Source organism: Cotesia glomerata, linkage group LG4 (genome assembly GCF_020080835.1).
Source record: "Cotesia glomerata isolate CgM1 linkage group LG4, MPM_Cglom_v2.3, whole genome shotgun sequence".
Taxonomy (NCBI): domain Eukaryota; kingdom Metazoa; phylum Arthropoda; class Insecta; order Hymenoptera; family Braconidae; genus Cotesia; species Cotesia glomerata.
In genome coordinates this window covers 8,236,068-8,258,959 of record NC_058161.1, presented here as the reverse complement: position 1 = coordinate 8,258,959, position 22,892 = coordinate 8,236,068, and the positions used below count along the sequence as shown (strand labels likewise).

Sequence of the window (22,892 nt, the reverse complement as noted above, 5' to 3'; positions counted from 1 at the left end):
ATGAACCAAAGTCAATTGTAAATAGTTCAATATAAAATATGTAATCGTTTATTCATTTCAAACTATAGTACAAAAAATATTAAACGCTTAGTGTAGAATCGTTACATTATTTACAGAAATTGAATTGTGGAATTTGTTGAAATTTGATTTATTAAAAAATTGCTAATTAGAAGTAAAAAAGTAATGAAATATTTTTAAAATTAAGCTATAGTCGATGTGTCATACCGAGATATTGGCTGCGTTCAAGTTTACTAAGTTCTTGGCAGATCTTAGCATGTCTTGTAGCAGCAACTTAAAGTAACTATATTATTTTTTTTTTAAATCTATAATAAAACAATGGAAGGTATATTTATTTAAGTATGTCTAAAATTAATTTTTTGGTAGATAAAGTTAGCCCTGCTCAGAACTTAGTAAACCTGAACGCAGCCATTATACTCTCCCTAGGAAGATTCGAGGTGCTAAACAATTTGATAACTAAACTTTTTGTATATTGTTTTTTTTTTTTTTTTTTTATTTTTTGTATTTATTTCAGTCAATTTAGTACTCATTTTTGTTCTGCTGCACTTGTTGTTATCTGAAAGTTTATTGTTAAAATTAAATTATATAGTATAAAATAATTGTAAACCATATTGATTGTATAATTACTGAATTGTTTAATTGTAGAAAATATTTTCAAGTCTATAAATTTTGTTGCTAAAGTAAAAACTATTTTTTAAAATAACATTATGAAATAGGTATTTCATTAATAAGTACCTGTTTACATTCTACGCTTTAAAAATCAAAATAACTTATAAGAAATTGAAATAAAATGTTGTGAAAAGATATAGAAAACAGAATCGTGAGAATTGAAATACAATTGTCATGCTAACGAAATAAATGTTTTCTCATTATTCTCACAACAGTGTGTCGACTGCTTGTGTTAATTTCATATGTGTAAACATTAGATAGTACTGAATACTGAGTAATAATTATTATACTTAACTGAAGTTCGCTTTAAAATTGTATAATATCCGATTAATAGGAAAGATAAGTTTCTTTCACGTACCGGATGTCGATGGATGAAATTTGTACGCAGTTGTTTACGTTTTACTCTATAGAAAAGAATATATTTTTTTAATTCTATAGTTATATATTATTAATTAGAAATTAAGCTTTGGAAAAAAATTTTTTTTTCATAATATTTCTTAAAAATACATATTATAAATTTAGGTAAAATAAGAAATAATTATATTCATATATTTAGAATACTATGATAGAAGAATTATGAAGAATAGTTCCTTATCTTAATTATTACGAGAATAAGATTAGAAATAATTATTTTAGCATTCAAAAATGCGTGTAACATTATTAACTTGTTATACGTGATGCGTGTTATTCTGACAAAGCAAATAATAATAATAATAATAATAATAATAATAATAATAATGATAATATTAATAATAATAAGTAAAATCGAAAAAACAAAAATTTAGATAGTAGATGTATAGGCTAAACTGAAACGATGCGTCATCCGGTAAATACAAAACTGTTAGTTTGTACACGAGTTTCTTGAAGCGTGACACGCTTTTATTTAGATCCGTTCAATTCTCGTGGACAAGGATCAAGGATCTATTCTGCGTGTTCATTAAAATTATAACCGAGATATTCTCAAGGCAGAAATTTAACTCTGTTAAAATATGCTAATGAAATGAGTTGAAATTAAAAAAACTCCAAACCGTTACAAAAACGAAAAAGAGTTATTTTATTTATTTAATCTTCATGTAAAGTGAATGATTGTCAAAAATGTCAAGAGGCGTGCGTGCGTCTAATTATTTTAAAAATAACTAATTTCCGTTTCTCAAACGTTGATTTGTACAAACAAATCACAAGTGTTTCGCAAACTTAACTATTCCCCAAGACAATGCTATTGATGATAATGTTTTAAGTTTAGAGTCTCATTATTTTGTCGTGCTTAAATTACACTAATTAGAGTTATTACAAACTTTTTTAAAGGCTTTTATGCAACAAATTACTCGCCACGCCTTTGTACTTTAGTTTATTTTTAATTATTGGTTGTTTAAAGGGTGCAAGTTTATGATAATACTAATTTTTGAAAGTGTTGCGAACAGACGGATTGTCTGTTAAATTGTCTATTAAAAAAAACTATTATGCATAGCTTCCAATAGAATTTAAGTTATCGGTTGACGACCCATCCTTTCGTAGTAAAAGTATAAGAAGAAGAGAATAAGTTAGAATGTACAGAAGGTACTTCTTTAGCGTGGTATAAAATGGTGATACAGTTACTCGATCCAGCCAGTTGATCCGAATTGTACTCTAGTAAACAATTGCTTGTTTTTATATCCAGCTTGAAATTATAACAAGATTTCATTAATCTTTTGTGTTTTAGTATAATAAAAAAAATCACGGGAAATCAATCTTACGTGACTAGTAATTAAGTAGTGAATACGTAATGTTTGTAATTTTATATATTAATTTTTTTATGTAAATAAGTATTTTTTCAAAAATAATAAATTGTTTTGTTAATAAGTGTTAATGTTCTTCGGGACTGATCAGAGATAAATAGTTGAGTCAGACAACCTTCAGGGCGAAAAAGCTTCAAGACTTTATGTAATAATAATTATCGGAATGAGAAAGTCATGGTTTATGCTGATGTCAGATTATAGAGATGATGGAGAGACGTAGAATTATAAATCCGATGAGGGAATATACTTATTGTTTTTTATTATTTTTTATGGTTTATCTTGGTATTTTCAACTATGCCCATGCGTTAGATCTTACTATTGATAATCGTTTGTTTGTTACTCCCAGCGGTAATTCGTTTTCATGTTAAAAAAAATAACATAAATGAAAATTAAAGTTATTTTCAAACGAAAAATCTCACTTTTTTTTTTTTTAATTCAATCACCTTGAAAAAATTATTTCTAGATCCCTATAGTAATCTTGATCAATCCTTAAAAAAGTCTTATTTCACTGATAGAAGAATTAATTTTATTCATAATCAAGAGTCTTAAATCATTTTTAAAAATTGAATGTCTTGAAACAAGCAGAAAACTTAGGCTTAAGATATCTTCAAAATTATTCTCTTGGTTTAAGATTCTTTCTTTTAACTCAAGCCAATTTTTTTATCAGTGTATAATTTTAATAGCAAATTGAAAAAAAAAAAGTTACTAATGAAAAGAATGTAAAATTAGTTACAACTATGCTGAAACACAAATTTTGAAAAAAATTTCTAATTATTGTTTACTTGCAATCAAAGAACGTTTTTTTATATCATCATTTCAAAAAAAAATGCTCTAAAGAATTTTTATAATAATTTTTTTTTTTTAATTTTCACATGTAGAATTTTTTTGTGAAATTTCTTTCATAATAATTTCATTGCTATACAAATTCTAAAAAAAATCGTGTGTGTCAGCTCCGACGCACGACTGGAGTTTACTCCTTACGAACGATTATATTGAATATATATAGATTAGTAAATGATGGTAAATGGAATTAACTATTATACTACTCGAAGCATACATGATACATTTATTTTCATTAATTATGCAATTAATTCGTCAAAATAGCTAACTCTATTAACTTGTTAATATTTTCAAATCGCAAATTAATATCGATAGATATAAATAACAAAATTATGTGTAAACTCCAATAAACTCCAAAAATTTGTTTAATGAACAATTTTTCGTTTAAAAATCATTATGTGTATCAAAGATTGAAATTTCATAAAAAAATTTTCAATCACCTTATAAACAACGCATTTGTTTATAACAATTTTTTAAACAATAAAATATAAAAATTAAAAAAAATTATTTCCGTGCAGCTTCTGACAACATAAAAACGGAACATTAATAATATTTTGAAAAAATAAATTTTTTTGATGATTAATTTAAGTTTTTAATTTTGTAATAACGAAAATTATTGATAAAAAATTGAAAAATAAAAATTTTTTAATTTTTCGAACGGGGATCTATTCTGAAGCCTTCCAAGAATTGCTCCAAGAGAGGAAAAAAATCTCAAATAGTTATAGTTTAACAATTATCACACTTGCAATGTACATGTTCAAGCCGAAAAAAAATTATTAATTAACAATTGCATAACTAATTGAAAAATTGTGATAAAACTTTTTTCAGGCGGATTATTATTCATTGCTCTATCCAGTAAGCCCCTGATTTTTTTTAATTCTTAAATTTTATATTTAATATGTTAAAATAATTTTTATTAATCAAGTGTTCAAAGTAGGCATGGCTTACGCAAGCCAGAGCACCCATTTTCGGCCGTATTTTCATCCCTCTGGGAAAATTATTAATATTGGTTCTACAGTTCCGGGAGTCCAGACTTTTTTCTAGGAAATTTCCTCCTTTTTTTGAATTTTTTTAAAAGTTTTAAAAATCTTTATTAGTTGTTAAGATATTTGTAAAAAACTGAACCCCCTTTTTCAGTTAATTCTTAATAACCTTTGCAATTAATTGTTAATTAACAAATGCGTTTTTAAGCAGTAAAAAAATTTTTTTAAAAAACTGTTTTTTTTTTAAATCATAATTATCAACAAAGATTATATAATCAAAAAAAATTTTGAATTATCTCATAAACAACGCATTTGTTTATAAAAGTTTTTTAAACAATAGGAGGTAAAAATTATTAATAATCATTTTTAAGTAGCTTCTGATCATAAGAAAATGGATCAATAATAATATTATATAAAAAAAATTTTTTTTTCAATGTTTAATAAAGCTTTATAATTTTTCACCTTAGTAAATTGTTAATAAAAAAACGAAAATTAACAATTTTTTAATTTTTCCAACGGGAATCTTTTCTAAGACCTTTGAAAAATAGCTCCACGAACGGAAAAAAATTCTCATATTAATAGTTTAACAATTATCGCACTTGCAATGTTAATGTTCATGTTACAAAAAATTGTTAATTAATTAATGGATAACTTATTGAAAAATCACGATAAAAATTTTTTGACCACGGATTATTATTCATTGATCTGTCCTGTAGGCGCCTGAATTTTTTCAATTTTTAATTTTCATATTTAATAAGTTTAAATAATATTTATTCATTGAAGATCAATAATGCTGTGAAGCGGGAAAGAATAGGAGTTACGGTAATTATTACGTGAAGCGTTCCACATTCACCTACTCTCCATATTTTTCTCATACCGGGCGCCTTATATGAATATCGATTCTTAAGGAGTAAACTCCAAAAATTTGTAATGTCTGTCAACTTCAGTCTCATAACTTAGACCAAAATCTTGAAATCAAAATTCATTATCTTAGTAAGGTAGTAATTTTATAAAATATAATTTAAAAAGTGAGGAGTATTGTTTGAAAATACCTTTATGCATATGTTAATATCAACAACTAAAACAAAACTTTTATTTTAATTAGATTGTTATAGAAGAATACTAATTGGATCACGTCTTACAAATTCTTCAGTGACAGCGACATTTGAAGCATTAAGTATTTCAGATTGCGAGATAGCATGTTCAGCAAATAGTACATCGTGCAATTATTTCAGTTTTGGGTATACTGTTATTGTTATTTCTTATATTTTCTAAAAAAAATGATAAAAAAATTTTAATCTTTGTGATTTAATTAATAATATAAAGTACTCACTTTTTTTAGATTATAAATTTATCTACCTGTTTTTTTTCACAGCGTGGGAGCTAGGGGAAATGGTACATGTATGCTCGGACAAAATATAACGCAAAACATTACCACATTCACTGCTGACACGAACTATGACGTTTACGCCAAAGGACGTGTGTCTTTACTCGGCTGTCGAACTGGTCAGAATATTTCACCAAATTTATCCCAAACAGTTGTCAACAGTCAAAATAACGGAAAAACGGCTCCTATTTTGACTATAAATAATAAGAATGCTGGAAAAATTTTTGGGAATTCAAATTGGGAAAATACCTTTGGAAACTCTTTTTTTATAAAAAGAATAAATCAGAGCAATTCAATATTACCGTTGCGTGAAACTCCGACATCTAAAAATGATGCTCAGACTAGAATACTTGACATTTTACAAAATAAAAGAACAAATAATTACAAACACAGTAATCCTTTTAAAATAAATGCGATGAGTCACCCTTCACTACATCAAGATGATTTTGAATCTTATTACTCGAATAATTTTAAAGTAAAAGATAATTCAATACCTAAAATAAAAGAAAAGAAAAGTAGTGAATTATTTTTCGGTCAAAAAATAGCCCATCCGTTAGAAGATTTTGAAACGTTTTCTCTTCAAAAAGATTTTGATGATAAGAATTATCCTACGGCAATCGAATTTTTTTCGGATTTTGGTCAAAAAATAATTGACCCATCGAATTTTGAATTTGCATCTCATGATGACTTTTGGCTGAATTCCGGGTAAATTATTTGTGTGATTTTTTATATTTTTTCAATGATTAATAGATATGATCAATAAAAAATTATTTTTAAAGTTATCAAAATGAACCAAATCTTTCGGAAAGTCCAGAAGTACAATTGTCCGAGTCAAATGAAGTTGAATTAAAAGGAGAAAAAGGTAAGAGAAAAAATTTTTTGCTGATCAATAACGGATTAAGTAAATACATTAAGTACATAAGTTTTTCAACAATTAAAAAAATGTAAATGGAAGAACAATTATCGGTGTTTATTTATTAGACTTTACATTAATAACTTAATCGACAAATCACTACGAAACGATGGCATTGACACAGTTTCTACGCTCAAATCTACGTACATTTACCCTATTACATTCTCTCACTTATATTAACTTCCGGTGAGGATCGTGCGAGCGGAGAATAATGGCAACGCTCATCATTACACCGTTAATGAACAATGTAAATGTTCATTTTTTACACCTACATCTTTCTTCTTTTCTTCCACATACGTCATAAACAAATAAATACTCAATTAAATTCTCTTATACTAGCCAATTTGTTAGAACTGTTTTTAGTTATTTATAGGAGGTGTTTATTTTTATTTCTTGATGTTTCCGTAATGAAATGGATAGAATTTTTTAGCCAACAATTTGATGTTTAGAAAATCAATAGCTCTTGGTTAATATAATAGTTATTAATTTATATAAATAAAAATTCTTTTTAGAATTTTTTATTAAGACAATTATTAATTTTTCAAAAGTTTCAACAATAATTTCTTCCAATTTCTTCAATTATTTTTATATTAATTTATTTGTTAAAAAAAAATCTTAAAAATTGATCACTGAAATTAAAAAAAAATACATTGATTATCTTGAAGACTATTGTCGCTTATAATAAAATATATAAAAATATGTTACCTTTTTTTCATAAAAATTAAATCAAGACTTCGATGTCTTCATTTTTAACGAAATAGTTTTTTTATTCTGAAGATTAAGAACTGTGATTATAAAAAATCCGATTTATGGAAACATCCTTTATTAGTAGATTTTATAAAAATCTAACTATTGCAGCCGTCCTCATGGCGCAACTTTGAAAAAATTTACAGTCGACGCTCTCTGTATTGGACCTCTCTGTATTTGACCGCTCTCTGTATTTGACCACATTCTTCCTCTGTATTTGACGATTTTACACAGCTCTTATGGACAAGGACGAGTCAAATACAAAGAGCGTTGACTGTAGTCGTTTTCTAACTCAGTTTGTCGAACTGAGTCAGAAAATGTATATAGTTCAAAAGTTTATATATGTATGTATTTATATATATATATATATATATATATATATATATATATATATATATATATATATATATATATATATATTTATATATATATATTTATACGATATAACGCGGCTTGTCAGCACGACAGCGTTTTCAATTTATAACCGATTCTTTTCAAACTCAACATGCTTTATCTATCGATCAAGACCAAGGTTAAGTTCGAAGATGAGCTTAATCGGGCGAGTAATTTGGAAATGACAGGATTTTGAAATTTTGAAAATCGTAAAAATTGATGTTTTTACTACTTCAACTTGATATAATTACTGATCGAGACAAGATATCAAAATTCGGTAAAATGCATCGTAAAGCTCTTTTAATAAGCTTCAATTTCCACTACTCAGAAGTGGTAATAGCCTCAATATTACTCCTTTTAGAATTCGTTTAATGAAACAGTTTCACTGTTGCAGCCGTTTTAGAATTATTGTCTACATCATAGCTTAATCATGATGTAAATTCAATAATTACGATAATGATTAGTCTTTCGTGTAATGTTTTCAGGTAATTCGTCAGTAAATATGTCACAAATTAGTTCTATATATTCTTTTCTTCAATTAAAATTTTATCCGGTTTCAAACATCTGATTGATTTGCAAATTGTTGTTCCTAAGCAGTTATTTAAAATTTGGTCATTTATAATTCAAATTTTATAATCTTTGCAATTCTTTGAGAAACTTTTTCTTCAAAAGTTAATTTTTTTTCCAAAATTTGTTCTAAATAGTTTTAAATTTATTATTGAATTTTGTTTTTAATTCATAAATTAAGTTATACATTAATAGTGTTATTATATTATTTTATTAAAAATCAATTTTCTTTATTTGAAAAATCTACTTCCATTTCGGCTGCCGAATGGCCTTTTTTTTAAATATATTGATTCATATATCGACCACTTAATGCAAATGTTTGAATATGTAACAAGTAACAAAAAAATAGTAAAATTATTACGGAATATATTAATTGATAATATTGGGTTACATTTAACGACTCCTCTTAATTACACATGTGATTAATAGATGTAGAAAGGAATAAAGGACAGTGTTTAAATGTAAAAGTGTTTCTGTATAACTAAACTTAAAGCTATAATTTACCGGAAGAAGTAAGAGAAGCATCCTGTATTAAATGCACTTTTTTTTGTTTTTTTACATTTCACATAATTTCTACTAAAAAAAGCTTCACTAATAAAAAAATGAATAGATTAATTATACTATTCTATTTGTTAATGAAGGAAAACTAATTTTCAATCTCAAAGTTTCATACCGTAACTTTAAAAATATATTTAATTGGTTTTATATCGATTTAGTTTGGAAAAATAAATAGAATTACGACTTACAAAAAAAAAAATAATTAAAATTTTTAATTGGAGATAACGTAATTATGAAGTTGTTCACAATTCTGGAACGTAATGGTCTTAAAAAAGGAAGTTTAAACAGTTGAGAATAAATACTTAGTTGAAATAATTTAAAGAACTTTCAAGGTCAGCTAAAAAATATTTTTTTTTGTGTCATGACAATTAAAACATTTAATTTCTGGTTATTTTGTTTTCAATTTATATATGTAAATGTAAAAATACATATAACGTTAAGCCGGTAGTTTAATGGAGGAATAAAAGTTTGTAGGTGTTAAAAATCATGTATACACATACGAAACTCATGGTAAGTGATAATTGCATCTGTAATAATAGAGTGTTAATAATTACAATGATGAGGATTATTGTCAGTAGCATAACTTGATTTAATCCTGTGATACATCACACAAAGCCCCTCCCGACTATGTAATAAAAATTCTCCCACCATTTACAAACCTTCACTTTTCCATATATAATAACGATGTACGTCTTATAATTTTGCTATTATTTTTCATTTCTTTCCACGGTCAGTTTGTTACTTTTATTAATATGTTTTCACATATTTGATTACTTTATTTGCTCGATCCAAACGATCCTTTTGATTTCCGTGAGCTTCGTAATGATAATTTACAAATTCAAAAATATAAATTATGTTGACACCTGATTTATTTAAAAACAGATAATTATTGTTTTTGTCTATTCATTTATCAACATGCTTAAAATGCGGATTTTTTTATTATTGTTATTATTGACTTTTGTATCAAAATCAATAAGCGTTGATACTGTTATTATAGTGCGTGATCCTGATTGTAATGATCGTAAGTCGGCTAGTAATATGGATTTTAAAGTTAGTGATGAATTATAATGTTTTGTTTTTAATTTTATGATTTATTTCTCAGCTTGTTTCCGAAGAATGGTTTCGGGTAAACGTATTGTCCATGCGTTTGTACAAAAATCAATGGATTGCAATAAATTGCAAGATTGTTATCGGATGTGTGAGCACGAAAGATCATTTAGGTGTGAAGGTTTTAATTACAGGTAAATAAAATTTTTTAATTTACAATCTTTTTTTTAAGAATCTCAAACGATAAGATTATTTAATTGAAACAAATGTGTTTATAAAATTTTTCGAGAATAAAAAAAGTAAATTGAAAAAGAATAATACTGAAATCAGTAGATATCTAAATATTTTTTAGTAATATTTGAAGAATAAAGAGCATTAGAAAATTACTTCTTTACGTGAAATTTTTTCTATAATTTTCTTTTCTTTATACCTCGGTCGAAAGTACGCATCTTTTGCACCTATTTCAAGGCAGAAAGTTAGATTCTTGCATTGGTAAAGCTACACATTCGCCCTCTATAACAGCGGGAGCATATTAGTATATTACACACCTAGAGAAGTAAAGTAAGAAATGTCTCAGATCACATGTAATCTGAGGCTTTCTTATTTACTTCCCGTGGAGTGTATACTATTTTTTTGCTCGACGAAGGCAGGAAGCGGCACTTTCGTTTAGTGCAGCGGGCCGAAAGTTGACGCTTTCTGCCCGTCGAGCAAAAAAATGCTTTCGTTACCGCGACTGACATTTGTTATTAACTATGTTTTGTTTACGCTGATCATTTACGATTGATGGTACAATACAACTTGGTTATATTTCTAATATTTCTTTCTTTCTTCTATTTACATGAAATATTTCATATATAGATAGGGATATAACTGCCGTAAGAGTGAGTAGATCATCCGATGTAACTTATAACCAGGTTGTACCTACTGAGATTCAGTTTGACAGTGACGTGTGTAAAATGGATCAAGTTTATTTAATTAATGAATTATTTAGAAAAATGTACGCAGTAACAACAATTTAATTTGATTTTTATTAATTATTGTTAATTTTCAGATAATATGTTCGTTTTTTTTATTTTTAACCTAGAATAATCTTTATTATGTTTGTTGAATTTAAGAAATTTCAGTTTTATTTAATCTAAAAATTTTTCTAAAAAAATGTTTGTTAATTATTTTTTATTTGATTTTACATTAATTTTTTTTATTTGATGCCTGCCCCCCCCCCCCCGACCAGCAGCACTCGCTTCGCTCGTGCCGCAAATGTCGGAGGCAGGCATCAATTTTTTTTCGATGCAGTACATTAAATATTTTACGTACTTTCGACCGGCTATAAAGAAAAATAGTATACACTACACGGGCAGAAGTTTGAGAGCTCTGAACTGAGCGCCGTGATGCCCTCGACTACGCCTCGGGCATCATGGCGCGCAGTGCAGAAATCTCAAACTTTCTGCCCTAATAGTGTAATATACTATTTAAATAATTTGAAATTCAATCGAATATTCTGTAAAAATTTTTGTTTTTTATCAAAAGTCAAGATAAATATCTTTCAAGTGTATAGTACAACCTAAGAATCAAATCTTATGGAGACTATTTTTTGAACGAAATCTAAAATAATAAAAAACTAAAATAATAAAGAAAGAGCATCCTTAAAAATGTATGCTTTTTTTTCTTTTGAGAGACGGCCGATCATCAAATTGTTCTTAATAAGCTGTTATTTATTGCGTAAAAATTTAGGAAAATTATTTGAGGCATTTAGTAAATTTCACACCAATGGTTCGAATAACTTACAAAAGTCACGTTATTCATATAGATATGCGTAAGCGCAAAATCTACTTATTATCTTACTCTGAAAACAATTGTTTCATCATTATTAACGAAAAAACGATAACGATAAATTTTAACGATTATCCACGCTTGGCGTGACCATATCCTAGGAAGGGAAATATGTAGGTTAAATTATAATTCATGAGCATCATGCATACAAGTGATGTGCATTATTCATCCGGTTTAGGATTGCATCATGCAGTGCGGATGCAATTTTTCGATACTTGCGTGGACAAAATGCCCAACAATTTCACCATATGAATATCCATATTTCTTATAAAAAATATTAAATTAAATCTTAAGCAACCTACTACGCAAGTTTTCAACATCTTTATCAAATTAATATATTTTATTCATTTACAGAGCTCAGGCAAGCGGTAAAAGTATCTGCGAACTAACATCTACGCCGACTAATCGGATTAACATCCACAGAGACTTTACTCAGGATCGGCGATGTGACTTTTACGAACGAGATTGGACACATCACTGTTTTCACGGGCAAAATGAGCCCAAACCATCACAGAATTGGTGGTCGACTCCCCAACCTTGGAGTACAGGTGGACAAAAAGAGTACCCTTTAATTCCAAAAGATTTCCGACCTTGGAACACAAACAGGCCAAGAGATTATCCGTTAATTCCAAAAGAGCCACGACCGAGACCTATTGCTCCGCAGCCAGTACCTTATGGAGGATCTTTCAATGAAAACACTCAGCTTACCATTGACATCAGACCAATCGACTATGGAAGGCGACCAGTTCCAGAATCGGATTCAAACCACGATCATTCGTGGTTCCGACCTGGTTCAAATGAAGATAGACCTTTGCCAGTGCGTCCTATAGAAGATTACTATCCTCCTTACGATAACAAAAGACCTGAACGACCAACAGGAAATGATTTCTACAATTATAATCATAAAAGTCGCGAGCACGAAAGACCTTATTTACCTACGAGGCCTGGAGATTTTGGTGGATACAATGGAAACGGATATTCTTATGGCCATCCCGGATCAAATAGATGGTTAGGATCCCATATTCCGAAGTATCCTCAAAGAAAATATGGATATGAATATGGACCTGATCCAGGTAAATATTAATTCATTTATTTTCGTTAGTTATAAAGTTTTTGATCAAAAGTTCAACTTTTAATTAAAATAACTTTTTCTGTTTAGAAACAAATGAAATAGCTCCGTACAATCCAGAACGTAGAAAACCATCAAAACCAGGATATTGGGATTCATATGGTCCTTCATATGCTGACGGATATCGCGATCATTATGCTGGAGACTATAAACCCCTAATTCCACTAGACCGAGAACACATACCTCCCCCTCCGCCTCTTCATCCTCCTCCAGCTAATAAAGACCGTGACTATTCTGGATTGTACAATAATTACGGAGGAGCTTACGGGTACTCAAATAATCCAATTTTGCCACCGAAAAATTCACCACCTCATTCACGACAATGCTCCGTTAGGTCTGCTGGTGGTTTCAGGCTGGCACGAGGTATTATACGAAAAAGTTATCTCACTCCAAATTTAGAGCAGTGCCAAAGTTTATGCGATGAACAGCAAGATTTTTCTTGCCTTTCATTTGCTTACAGGTATTTTTAATTATTTATAAATGCCTTAATTTAAAAGTCAACTAGGGTAAATGTTCCAGTAGTTGACCGGGCACCAGTAGTTGACCGCTTTCATAAAAAAGTCCGAAAATTATTATTAACTGCATTTTTTATGACCCTGAAATTTATTTTTAACTATTGTTGAACTTATAATCATTACAATGAATAGGTATTCCAAATTTTATTTAATTTTTAGAACATCGAAAATAATTCATGAAAATTTTTCACCGCATGATCTGACTAAAATCGGTCAATTACTATAGTAGAGTATCCGAGAGGCGACTACATGTTTTAGTTAACAAAAAAGTTTCTATTAGGTTAATCTGGCCAAATTAAATTCTGAAGTAGTCTTTAATAGTTTCTTAACAAATCTCTCAATAAGATTTGACAAAAACAATCAAATAAATACCAATTCAACGACCGGTCAGATACTAGCACAATAAAACACCGTTGTACCATCAATAAATGACTTCGGTCATCTATTGGAACCTGCTATTTTTCAAAATACCAGTAGTTGACCGCATGCACAGTTGTAAGTTTTTAACCTATATAAAATAAAAATATAAATATGTTTATATACGTGATAACATTATGTTTACATAAGTGTTGTTATTTAAAATAATTTATAATTATTAAATTATTAGTAATAAAGAAGTATTTATGCTTATTGTTCAATGTGTTTCAAATAAGATGATTGTTGAGTCAAGTTTAAATTTGTACACTGATAGAAGGATTTATTAGCTATTAATAATTTAATTTATTTAGGAGAAAAGAGTACATTTATTAATAGTTAATAAGTATTTATTTATATTTAACCAATATTTATTAACAGTTAATAAATATTTTGTTGAGTGAATTTGTGTTTCGCTTGCAATCTCATACTTATGTTATGAAGATTGCTTATAAACAAAAATCATCTTTACAAATTATTTACATTAATTATATTATTTTATAATAACGTTTACTGCAACATAACAAATTTTATCACAGCTCATAATTATCTTTTATATCCCTGAATAAAAAAAAGTATTGACACAAAGAAAAAAGTATTGAAAAGTATTGGATTGACTAGAAAACCAATTCTCTTCAATACTTTTTTCTTTGTCTCAATACTTTTTTTTTATCAGGGATATTTTAAAATATTAAAAACGTTAATTTATTTAGTGAATTGAATTATTATCATGTATTTCAGCTGTAGGGTTATAAAAAGTGTCAAAAGAAAATTGCTATTTTTGCTTTTGATTTTAAATAAATATTTGTTAAAAGTTAACAAATATTCATTAAACATTAATGAATATTTATTAACAGTTAATAAATATTTATCAAACCCTATGATATTAACAAACATCATTAAATATAAACAAATCCTTCTATCAGTGTAACTAGTTTAAATATGAATTTTTTTGTTGATATTAGAAATATATAGACATAAATTTATAGTAATTAATAGTTTATTTTAAATAATAGTTATTATTTTTAATAATTGCATACGTGTGCCTCAAAAAAATATTTTGCTTTTGTCATTATTGAATCGAAGTTTAATTTACTAATCTGTTACTTTTTTATTATTATTAGTTTTGTTCTAAACTAAACGAATTTTGTTTACTAACAATACAAATCTAATTTAAATAAATAAGCATAAAAACATTATACATTAAACATAAAAAACTAATTAAAATTTGCAAAATAACCAATGTTTGATAATCGGTCAACTACTGGAACACTCCGGTCAATTTACTGGATCAAGCCGGTCAACTACTGGTGTTTTTATCTTACCTGCATTTAAATGTGAACTTATTAGTAATTTTATGAATAATTCGATTAAATAACATCACATATCAAAAACTTGAATATTTTAAGTTTAAATAAACTTAAAATTTTTATTTTTTGGCGTATAATAATTAAATTACGATCAATTGAAATGCCAAAAATCTTTAATCGGTCAACTACTGGTACATTTAGCCTACTTTCTAATTTTCTTCTGTTAATTTTAAGATTGTCTTTTTTAAAATATTTTATTGAATGAATCTATTTATTTACTCATATATTTTATAGGTATAATTTAGCGGCCACTTCACCATCCGATAATTGTCTTTTAAGTGACATAGTCTTTGAGAATCTTGTATTTTACACCGACCTTGAGCCCGATCGTGATTATGATATCTATGCAATGACAAAAAACTCTAAGTTCTGCCAAGCTTATACAAGACCATCAAATCCTAGACGTCCCCATTCACCAGATGGTATGCAAGCTTAATTAATTTAATGTGAAAACTGACACCAGATTTTTTTTTATTTTGGGATCAAAAATTTTATAATCGTAAAAAAAATTTTTTAAATTGAAAGGAATAATTACAAAAAAATGAAATTTTCACGCCAAATTCATTATATATTATGTAATTTTTTTTATAAATAATTCAACATTATTTTCACACTAATTTCGTTTATAAAAAATTTTGATCTATTTTCAGAATGTTTTTGGCGCGTTAGAAGTGGTTTTAGTATGCCGCCTCCAGTAATAAAAAAACCAATGCGCGTCGACGGTATGGGTGAATGTCAAGTTCATTGCGTTGGATCACGAGACTTTACATGTCGGAGTTTTGTCTTTAGGTAATTATTCAATGTTAGTTAATTGAATTATTATAAAAACAATAAGTTTTTGATGTATTTTCTAAAATCTATTTCACTTTTTTTAATTTTATAAATAAAAATTTGAAAGGTACGAAACTCATTTACCCATTGGACAACCAAATTGTTTCTTGAGCGATTGGCCAGCAGTTGAAATCAAACAAGAAACGATGCAAGATATGAACGGCGCTGAATTGTACGAAAGAGGTAGTTTTGGACGTGGTTGTGAGCCTCATTATCCAGTAGCGCATCCAGATCCTGTTGGACATCGTCCAGTTGATCGTAAACCTCTGCGTCCGGACGATGGTAAAGTTTATTAAGCAAAAAAATTAATTAATTGGAGGATACTTTTAGTACCTATGGTAAATAATTATGGTCATAAATAGCTTTCTGTTATACTGGGTTCGAAAGGCCGTGCAAATTAACTCCGTATGCAATAATATTAACACTGAAAGTCGGATCTGAAGCTGAGTGTCGTCGAAAATGTTCAAGTATGAGACATCGAGATCCATCGCCATGCATGTCTTATAATTACAGGTAATTTTTATTAATTATTTTTGTAATTATATTAATTTTTATTTAACTGATACTCAAATTTAAATGAATTATTTAAATTACAGAATTGATAACAACCCTCAAGGTGACAATTGTTACCTCAGTGATGTATCTTCACGAGATCTACGTCCCGGTTTGGACTATAATCACGACGACGATTATATACTTTACGTTTGGAAAGAATTGGAATCGAGGTGCTCAGCAGACGATAGCTATGACGATAAGCAACCGAGCTACTATCCACTTCCTAATCCATCGAGACCAAATATTTATCATCCATCATCAAATATACCGTATGCAAAGCCAGATGATCCTTATTACTACGATACAGCTATTCCAGATTCAGTAAAACCAGGAGTTACTGCATTGGGGCCAGCTTATGACATTGGTGGGCATCCAGAAATTCACAACAACGTTCATGAAAAATTTTTTTTCTCAACACGTCCTGATGAGTCATCGGTTTTCCGTCATTATACTGTCAATGGTTACCCGTGCAAAAGAGGAACAAAGTGTGAAAGAAATAGATTGGCAGGATTTTGGACTTGTGAACCGGAAGGCTCTGAGCCGGGTGCTTGGGATTACTGTTGTGATCCTGGTCATCAGTGCGGATTTTCACAAGGTTACAATTATCCATGGTGTTACGTAGGACCTTCCGTAGACCAATGGAGACCTTGCAGTGAAAGATACTACCCGTATCAATTTAATCCTCGGCCGTTGAGGCCACCGATAATCAATCGACCTCTACGACCTAGAATTGATGACTGTGATTATCAGTGCAGACACTGGCCTATAACTTTTCTACACGGTGAATCTCCGCCTAATGGTACTGAACCTATTCCATTATCTGTCGATGCTTCCGATCGGAGTTCAAATGAATCCAATGACAAACCCAATGAAGTATACGGAGGATTAAAAAATTCAAGCAGGTATAGGCTTCATACCAAAAGACGGGAAATAGAGCCTGTCTTTTCATCTTCAACAATATTTTTATCAACTTCAACTTCTTCTTTGCCATCTTCGTCGCCATCGTCTTCATCGCTACCATCTACGACACCATCTTCAGCATCTACATCTATTTCGTCTTCTACTTCAATTTCTTCATCTTCAGGTCCTACAATAAATAAGCGTAAAAGAAATAAAATAAATCTTGTACCGATTAGAATAATTAGAAATAAGTCTAATAGCACTGGAAAATATGTCATAAGAAGACTAAGACCGCGGTTAAAAGGATTTTCTAATCCTAATACTTCGTTGGACTATTCTACAAAATTTTCACAAGATGAAAATACTGGGCAGTATTATATTACGAAAAAATTAAACGCAGAATTGTCGACAGCATCTAATGGTACAAAACGCGCGCAAGCTACTGCTAAAATTGAAAGAGCTATAATACGAGATAACTCAATTAATGACAATAATAAAATAACAGAATTGCAACCTATCACTGTCGCGTCAACCAAATGGTCAAATAATTCTGAAGTCACTGCCCCGAGTGTAACAGTGAGAGTGAAAAATGACACTATTCATTCAAATGACACTACGCAATAGACAACTTTTTCATCAGTATAATGTGTAAAAAAGTTATTAATTATTGGATGAATATTTCAAATGTTAGCATGAAGAATTTGCATTAACTAATTAAGATTTTTTTAATAAATTATATTAATTGTAATTAATTATAGAAAGAATAGTTGTTATATATTCATGTAGTAGAATTAATTTCCAATCAGTTCATTCTCGCTATGAATGTCGTTTGAATATAAATTTCGTAATCAGTTTGTATCTGATATTTTATGTCAATTCTAACTATAATTGACATAGTTGATTTTTAATTAATATTTTATTAATGATGAATAAATTAAGTAAAACAGTTTTTTTTTTACGAATAAAGAAAACAAATAATTTTTAAGATAATTTTTTTTTTTTATCTGATAGCTTATCCAGATAATTTACACTCTTACTTCAATTACAATTAACTTCCTCTTACTTCAATTTACAATTAACTTCTTGGTAAGTCTATGATGGATAAAATATTCAGTCAGTTCATCAATTACAATTGTTTTCATTGATGACGAGGCATTTTATCGAGCTAAAGTTCTTCGAGCCATATTTGGTGTTTTCGTTGTTCGCTACGTTGACTTTAGAATACAGTTACAGTAAAATCAAATGAAATTTATTGTGTCGGTAGAAAATTCATGGATTTACCGAAAAAAAACTGTATCTTGTGTCTTGAAAAATTTTTTTTCTAGAAGTAGCTGGTTGACACAGATCAACTCTTTAATGCACTGATTAAAAAAAAATAACTAAATTTAAAAGAAGAATTTTTTAAACATGAATATAATTTTGAAGAATTATATCATCATAAATAAAGTGAAGAAATTTCTTTTGGTTCAAGTAAACTTTTCTCGGTTCGAGATTTTTTCTACTTGATTCAAGATTACCAAATTTAAAATTATGTTCTTGGTTCAAAAATTTTTCTCCTGAATTAAGTTATTGTTTTTCGACAAATACTTGGTTTCTTTCACTAACAATTTCAATAACAATTAATGCAACTTGGCTGACATTTTGGTGCAAATAAGCTTGTCAGCTACCCCAAGTTCTCATGATAAACCTTTAACACATAATTAATTAATATTTAATTGATGGTTATTATTGTTACTATAACTGCCGTGAATTCTGTTGGTGTTATCAATTAATGGATTAGGTATGTCTAATAAAATAAAAAGTATCTAAGTTAATATATCTTTTTTATAATTGATTAATTATTCACATGCGTATTTAATATTTTTACAAAAATTTTAAATTTATAACTCATTATTTTTAAAAGATTAAAAAAATATTTAAGTTTCATCTTAAATTACATACTTATAAGTTATATCTTTCACAATCTTATGCATTGTTTAAATGTATTAAAATAATTCAACATACACATTTGTTGTTATCGTATTATTAAACGATATCATCAGACAGCATTATATAATAATTCGTAGTATTACATAATTTATTCGTATTACTAACGCATAATACAAAAAGTTTAAAATGAATAAAGAATGATATTAAATTGATAAATACAGTTATGTTTAAGATATCTATTGAAGATTATTCCATTTTAGATCTTTGAATGATAAGAAATAATTTAATAATACAATTATTCAGGGTTATAATTTTTTTTATATTACGTTTTATTACAAACATAATTATAGAAAATAAGAATTTATGATTGTTATACTATTAATAATAAGGCAATAGGTTTTAATTATAAAAAGGCGACTACGAGAAACTGAAAAAATCATTGGCAGTTTGTGGGACTCGTTGGGGAGTAAGAATTTGTTTGGCTATGAGAAGGTGGACTCATTGGAGAGTACGACGGACTTGATGGAGAATAATAGTAATTAGTTCGGTTATGAGAAGGATTCATTGGTGAACAAGAATTTGGTCGGCTATGAGAAGAAGAACTCATTTGAGAACCCGACGGACTTGATGGAGAGTAGTAATTTGTTCGACTATGAGAAGTTTCTGTTGGCGGACTCATTGGAGAATAAGAGGGACTCGATAGAGACTAAGAATTTGTTCGGCTATGAGAAGGTTCTGTTGGTTGATCAAGACTCATTGGTGAATAAGAATTTGTTCGGTTATGAGAAGGCGGACTCATTGGAGAATAAGAATTTGTTCGGCTATGAGAAGGAGGACTCATTGGAGAATACGATGGACTTGATGGAGAATAAGAGGGACTTGATGGAATGTAGTAATTTGTTCGGCTATGAGAAAATTCTGCTGGCGGACTTATTGGAGAATAAGAGGGACTCGATAGAGAGTAAGAATTTGTTTGGCTATGAGAAGGTTCTGTTGGTTGATCAAGACTTATTGGTGAATAAGAATTTGTTAAGCTATGAGAAGGCGGACTCATTGGAGAATACGCCGGACGCGATGGAGAATAAGAATTTGTTCAGCTATGAGATGGTTCTGTTGGTTGATCAGAACTCATTGGTGAATAAGAATTTGTTTGGCTATGAGAAGGAGGACTCATTGGAGAATAGTAGGGACTTGATGGAATGTAGTGACTTGTTCGGCTATGAGAAGGTTCTGCTGGTGGACTCATTGGAGAATAAGAGGGACTCGATGGAGAATAAGAATTTGTTTGGCTATGAGAAGGTTCTGTTGGTTGATCAGAACTCATTGGTGAATAAGAATTTGTTTGGCTATGAGAAGGAGGACTCATTGGAGAATAGTAGGGACTTGATGGAATGTAGTGACTTGTTCGGCTATGAGAAGGTTCTGCTGGCGGACTCATTGAAGAATAAGAGGGACTCGATGGAGAATAAGAATTTGTTTGGCTATGAGAAGGAGGGTTCATTGAAGAACACGACGGTCTCGATGGAGAATAGTAGGGACTTGATGGAATGTAGTGACTTGTTCGGCTATGAGAAGGTTCTGTTGGCGGACTCGATGAAGAATAAGAATTTGTTCGGCTATGAGAAGGATTCATTGATGAATGAGAATTTGTTCGGCTATGAAAAGTAAGATTCATTGGAGAGTACGACGGACTTGATGGAGTATAAGTGGGGCTTGATGGAGTATAAGTGGGACTTGATGGAGTATAAGTGGGACTTGATGGAGAGTAGTAATCTCTTCGACTATGAGAAGGCTTTGAAGGTTCTTTCGGACTGTAAGAAGAACTTGCTTGAGTATCTAGATCAAACCTTTGTTTATAATTAGGTATTGACGCTTCCTTTATGCTATTTGCGATTTTCTTACAGACTAAGTCTGAAAGTCCTATAATGTGAAGGTAATCAGCAGCACTGACAATGTCGTAGAGTGTGGAATAATCAACATCTATGAACTTACTATCCCATTCACTGATATCGTCGCTCCTCTTCCTCTCGATCTTGTTTTCTTCTATCAACGGTGGGTCTTCGTCTTTATGATGCTCTATCCATTCGAGTACTTTTTTAAAAGTAACAGAATTAATTTTTAGCAGTGGAATAACCACATCATTCTCGTCGTCTTGAAGAGCTTCTAGCATAGTTTTTATCATCACTGAGAACTTGGCTGCTTTAACTTCAACTTTGAACTCAACATCATCATTAGTCTTGAATTTTAAGAAACTCATTTTTATTGATTAAATTTCAATTCTTTTATTAATTACTGTTTATTCAAGCACTTCACCAATTTCGAAATTATTAGTGTATATTTTTGGGTATTTATTAAATCGTATTCAATCAAGAATAATTTTTGTCACGAACTTGTAAAGTTTTAAAACTTGAGTTATAATAGGCACAATTGTTGAGAATAAATACTTCAATTCACTCGAAGGTTGGAATGTGTCTGAGAAGATTTTCGTTTTTGAACGTACGTTAGAGAGGTTAGAGTCAGGTATAGGTAAAAATAAATATTGTAAATTTAGAGGGGCGTAAATACTTACATTAAATACATGCACTATTTACAGTCCAAAATTTATTCTTAGAAATATAATAATATTCAATTAAATTCTTATTCAATGGAATGTAAATGTATAAAAATAAAATGCTGACAAGTTTGGAATTTCAAATAAAAACAACGAATAAAATGCAAACTATTAATTTAAATTCAAGCGCCACCTCCTAATTCTTGAATACTAGTAATTCTTTCGATTAAATTTTTTTAAATCTTAAGTATTTAATTTTGACATTTTGTACTTAGTTTTGTCATTAAAAATTATTTTTTCAAAAAAAAAAAAAAAATAGAACTATTTTAATTTGATAGTTTTTTATTATAAATTTATTCTGTTAAAAAAATAATTAAATTAAATGCATGTTATTTGCAGTGATTTTTATTTAAAGAAAATAGTCACCAACATAATTTTTTTTGTTTTATTACGCAGTTTAGATTTTACTTATTAATATTTACCATTTACTTTAGGTTATTTATATTATTTATCCTAAAAAAAATAAAATGTAATTTATTATTTTATGAAAACTTTATTTTCAAAGAACACTATTAAATGAGATCGTTTGTCAAACTATTACAAATTGATGTTCTTAATTAACTCTAATACAATAATTTTAACAAATTTTTTTTATTTTATAATTACCATAACTATTTTAAATTAATTTAAATAGTAGTTATGATCATAATTAATATTCAATATAGATATAAACATTTAATATTTATTAGTACTTTTAATAATTTGAAATTATTAAATATTAATAATTCCAGAATTATATATACTGAACACGATAATCACTCATAATTATAATAATCATAAATTCTAAATCACTCAAATGATTAATAGTCAATAATATAAAATATTTTAATCTTAGTAGTAAAAAATCCATAAAAAGACAAATTCATTTAATTAATACGTACTAAATTTACGAAACACAATTGTATGATTTT

General features: G+C 28.6%; 2 protein-coding genes across 6 annotated transcripts; one reads left to right on the top strand and one right to left on the bottom strand.

Annotated features, from left to right (window-relative positions):
- The first annotated feature begins 1,195 nt into the window (after window positions 1-1,195).
- Window positions 1,196-18,274, top strand: LOC123263880. Of its 2 annotated transcripts, XM_044726910.1 has the most exons (13): window positions 1,196-2,451; window positions 2,528-2,810; window positions 5,391-5,526; window positions 5,661-6,377; window positions 6,452-6,534; window positions 9,953-10,091; window positions 12,082-12,800; window positions 12,887-13,316; window positions 15,390-15,577; window positions 15,806-15,944; window positions 16,054-16,268; window positions 16,349-16,499; window positions 16,583-18,274. In XM_044726910.1, exons 2-13 carry the CDS (start codon window positions 2,666-2,668, stop codon window positions 18,063-18,065), a joined length of 4,545 nt encoding a protein of 1,514 aa, XP_044582845.1. In that variant the 5' UTR covers window positions 1,196-2,451; window positions 2,528-2,665; the 3' UTR covers window positions 18,066-18,274. The 2 variants fall into 2 exon arrangements, with proteins under 2 accessions (XP_044582845.1, XP_044582846.1); XM_044726911.1 differs by lacking the exons at window positions 1,196-2,451; window positions 2,528-2,810; window positions 5,391-5,526; window positions 5,661-6,377; window positions 6,452-6,534 and adding an exon at window positions 9,362-9,871 and having other exon boundaries at window positions 16,583-18,271.
- A 1,448-nt stretch (window positions 18,275-19,722) lies between these two features.
- Window positions 19,723-21,840, bottom strand: LOC123263886 (DNA-directed RNA polymerase II subunit RPB1-like). 4 transcript variants are annotated; one of them, XM_044726923.1, is made up of 6 exons: window positions 21,139-21,840; window positions 21,038-21,096; window positions 20,772-20,863; window positions 20,523-20,708; window positions 20,138-20,465; window positions 19,723-19,903 (listed from the first exon to the last, which is right to left on the bottom strand). In XM_044726923.1, exons 1-6 carry the CDS (start codon window positions 21,625-21,627, stop codon window positions 19,807-19,809), a joined length of 1,251 nt encoding a protein of 416 aa, XP_044582858.1. In that variant the 5' UTR covers window positions 21,628-21,840; the 3' UTR covers window positions 19,723-19,806. The 4 variants fall into 4 exon arrangements, with proteins under 4 accessions (XP_044582858.1, XP_044582859.1, XP_044582856.1 ...); XM_044726924.1 differs by lacking the exon at window positions 20,772-20,863 and having other exon boundaries at window positions 19,724-19,903; window positions 20,523-20,670; window positions 21,037-21,096; XM_044726921.1 differs by having other exon boundaries at window positions 19,725-19,903; window positions 20,523-20,863.
- Between the last annotated feature and the right edge of the window lie 1,052 nt (window positions 21,841-22,892).

What these genes read in the sequence shown, in the direction of transcription:
- LOC123263886 (XM_044726921.1), bottom strand. Translation starts at nt 21,627, where the DNA reads ATGAGTTTCTTAAAATTCAAGACTAATGATGATGTTGAGTTCAAAGTT. An exon ending in TCGTACTCTCCAATGAATCT is followed by an intron (nt 20,864 to 21,037) that starts TACTTTTCATAG and finishes TTCAATGAACCC; the next exon opens with TCCTTCTCATAGCCAAACAA. An exon ending in GAGTCCTCCTTCTCATAGCC is followed by an intron (nt 20,466 to 20,522) that starts AAACAAATTCTT and finishes CATCTCATAGCT; the next exon opens with GAACAAATTCTTATTCTCCA.
- LOC123263880 (XM_044726910.1), top strand. Translation starts at nt 2,666, where the DNA reads ATGATGGAGAGACGTAGAATTATAAATCCGATGAGGGAATATACTTAT. An exon ending in TGCAATTATTTCAGTTTTGG is followed by an intron (nt 5,527 to 5,660) that starts GTATACTGTTAT and finishes TTTTTTTCACAG; the next exon opens with CGTGGGAGCTAGGGGAAATG. An exon ending in TGCCTTTCATTTGCTTACAG is followed by an intron (nt 13,317 to 15,389) that starts GTATTTTTAATT and finishes TATATTTTATAG; the next exon opens with GTATAATTTAGCGGCCACTT.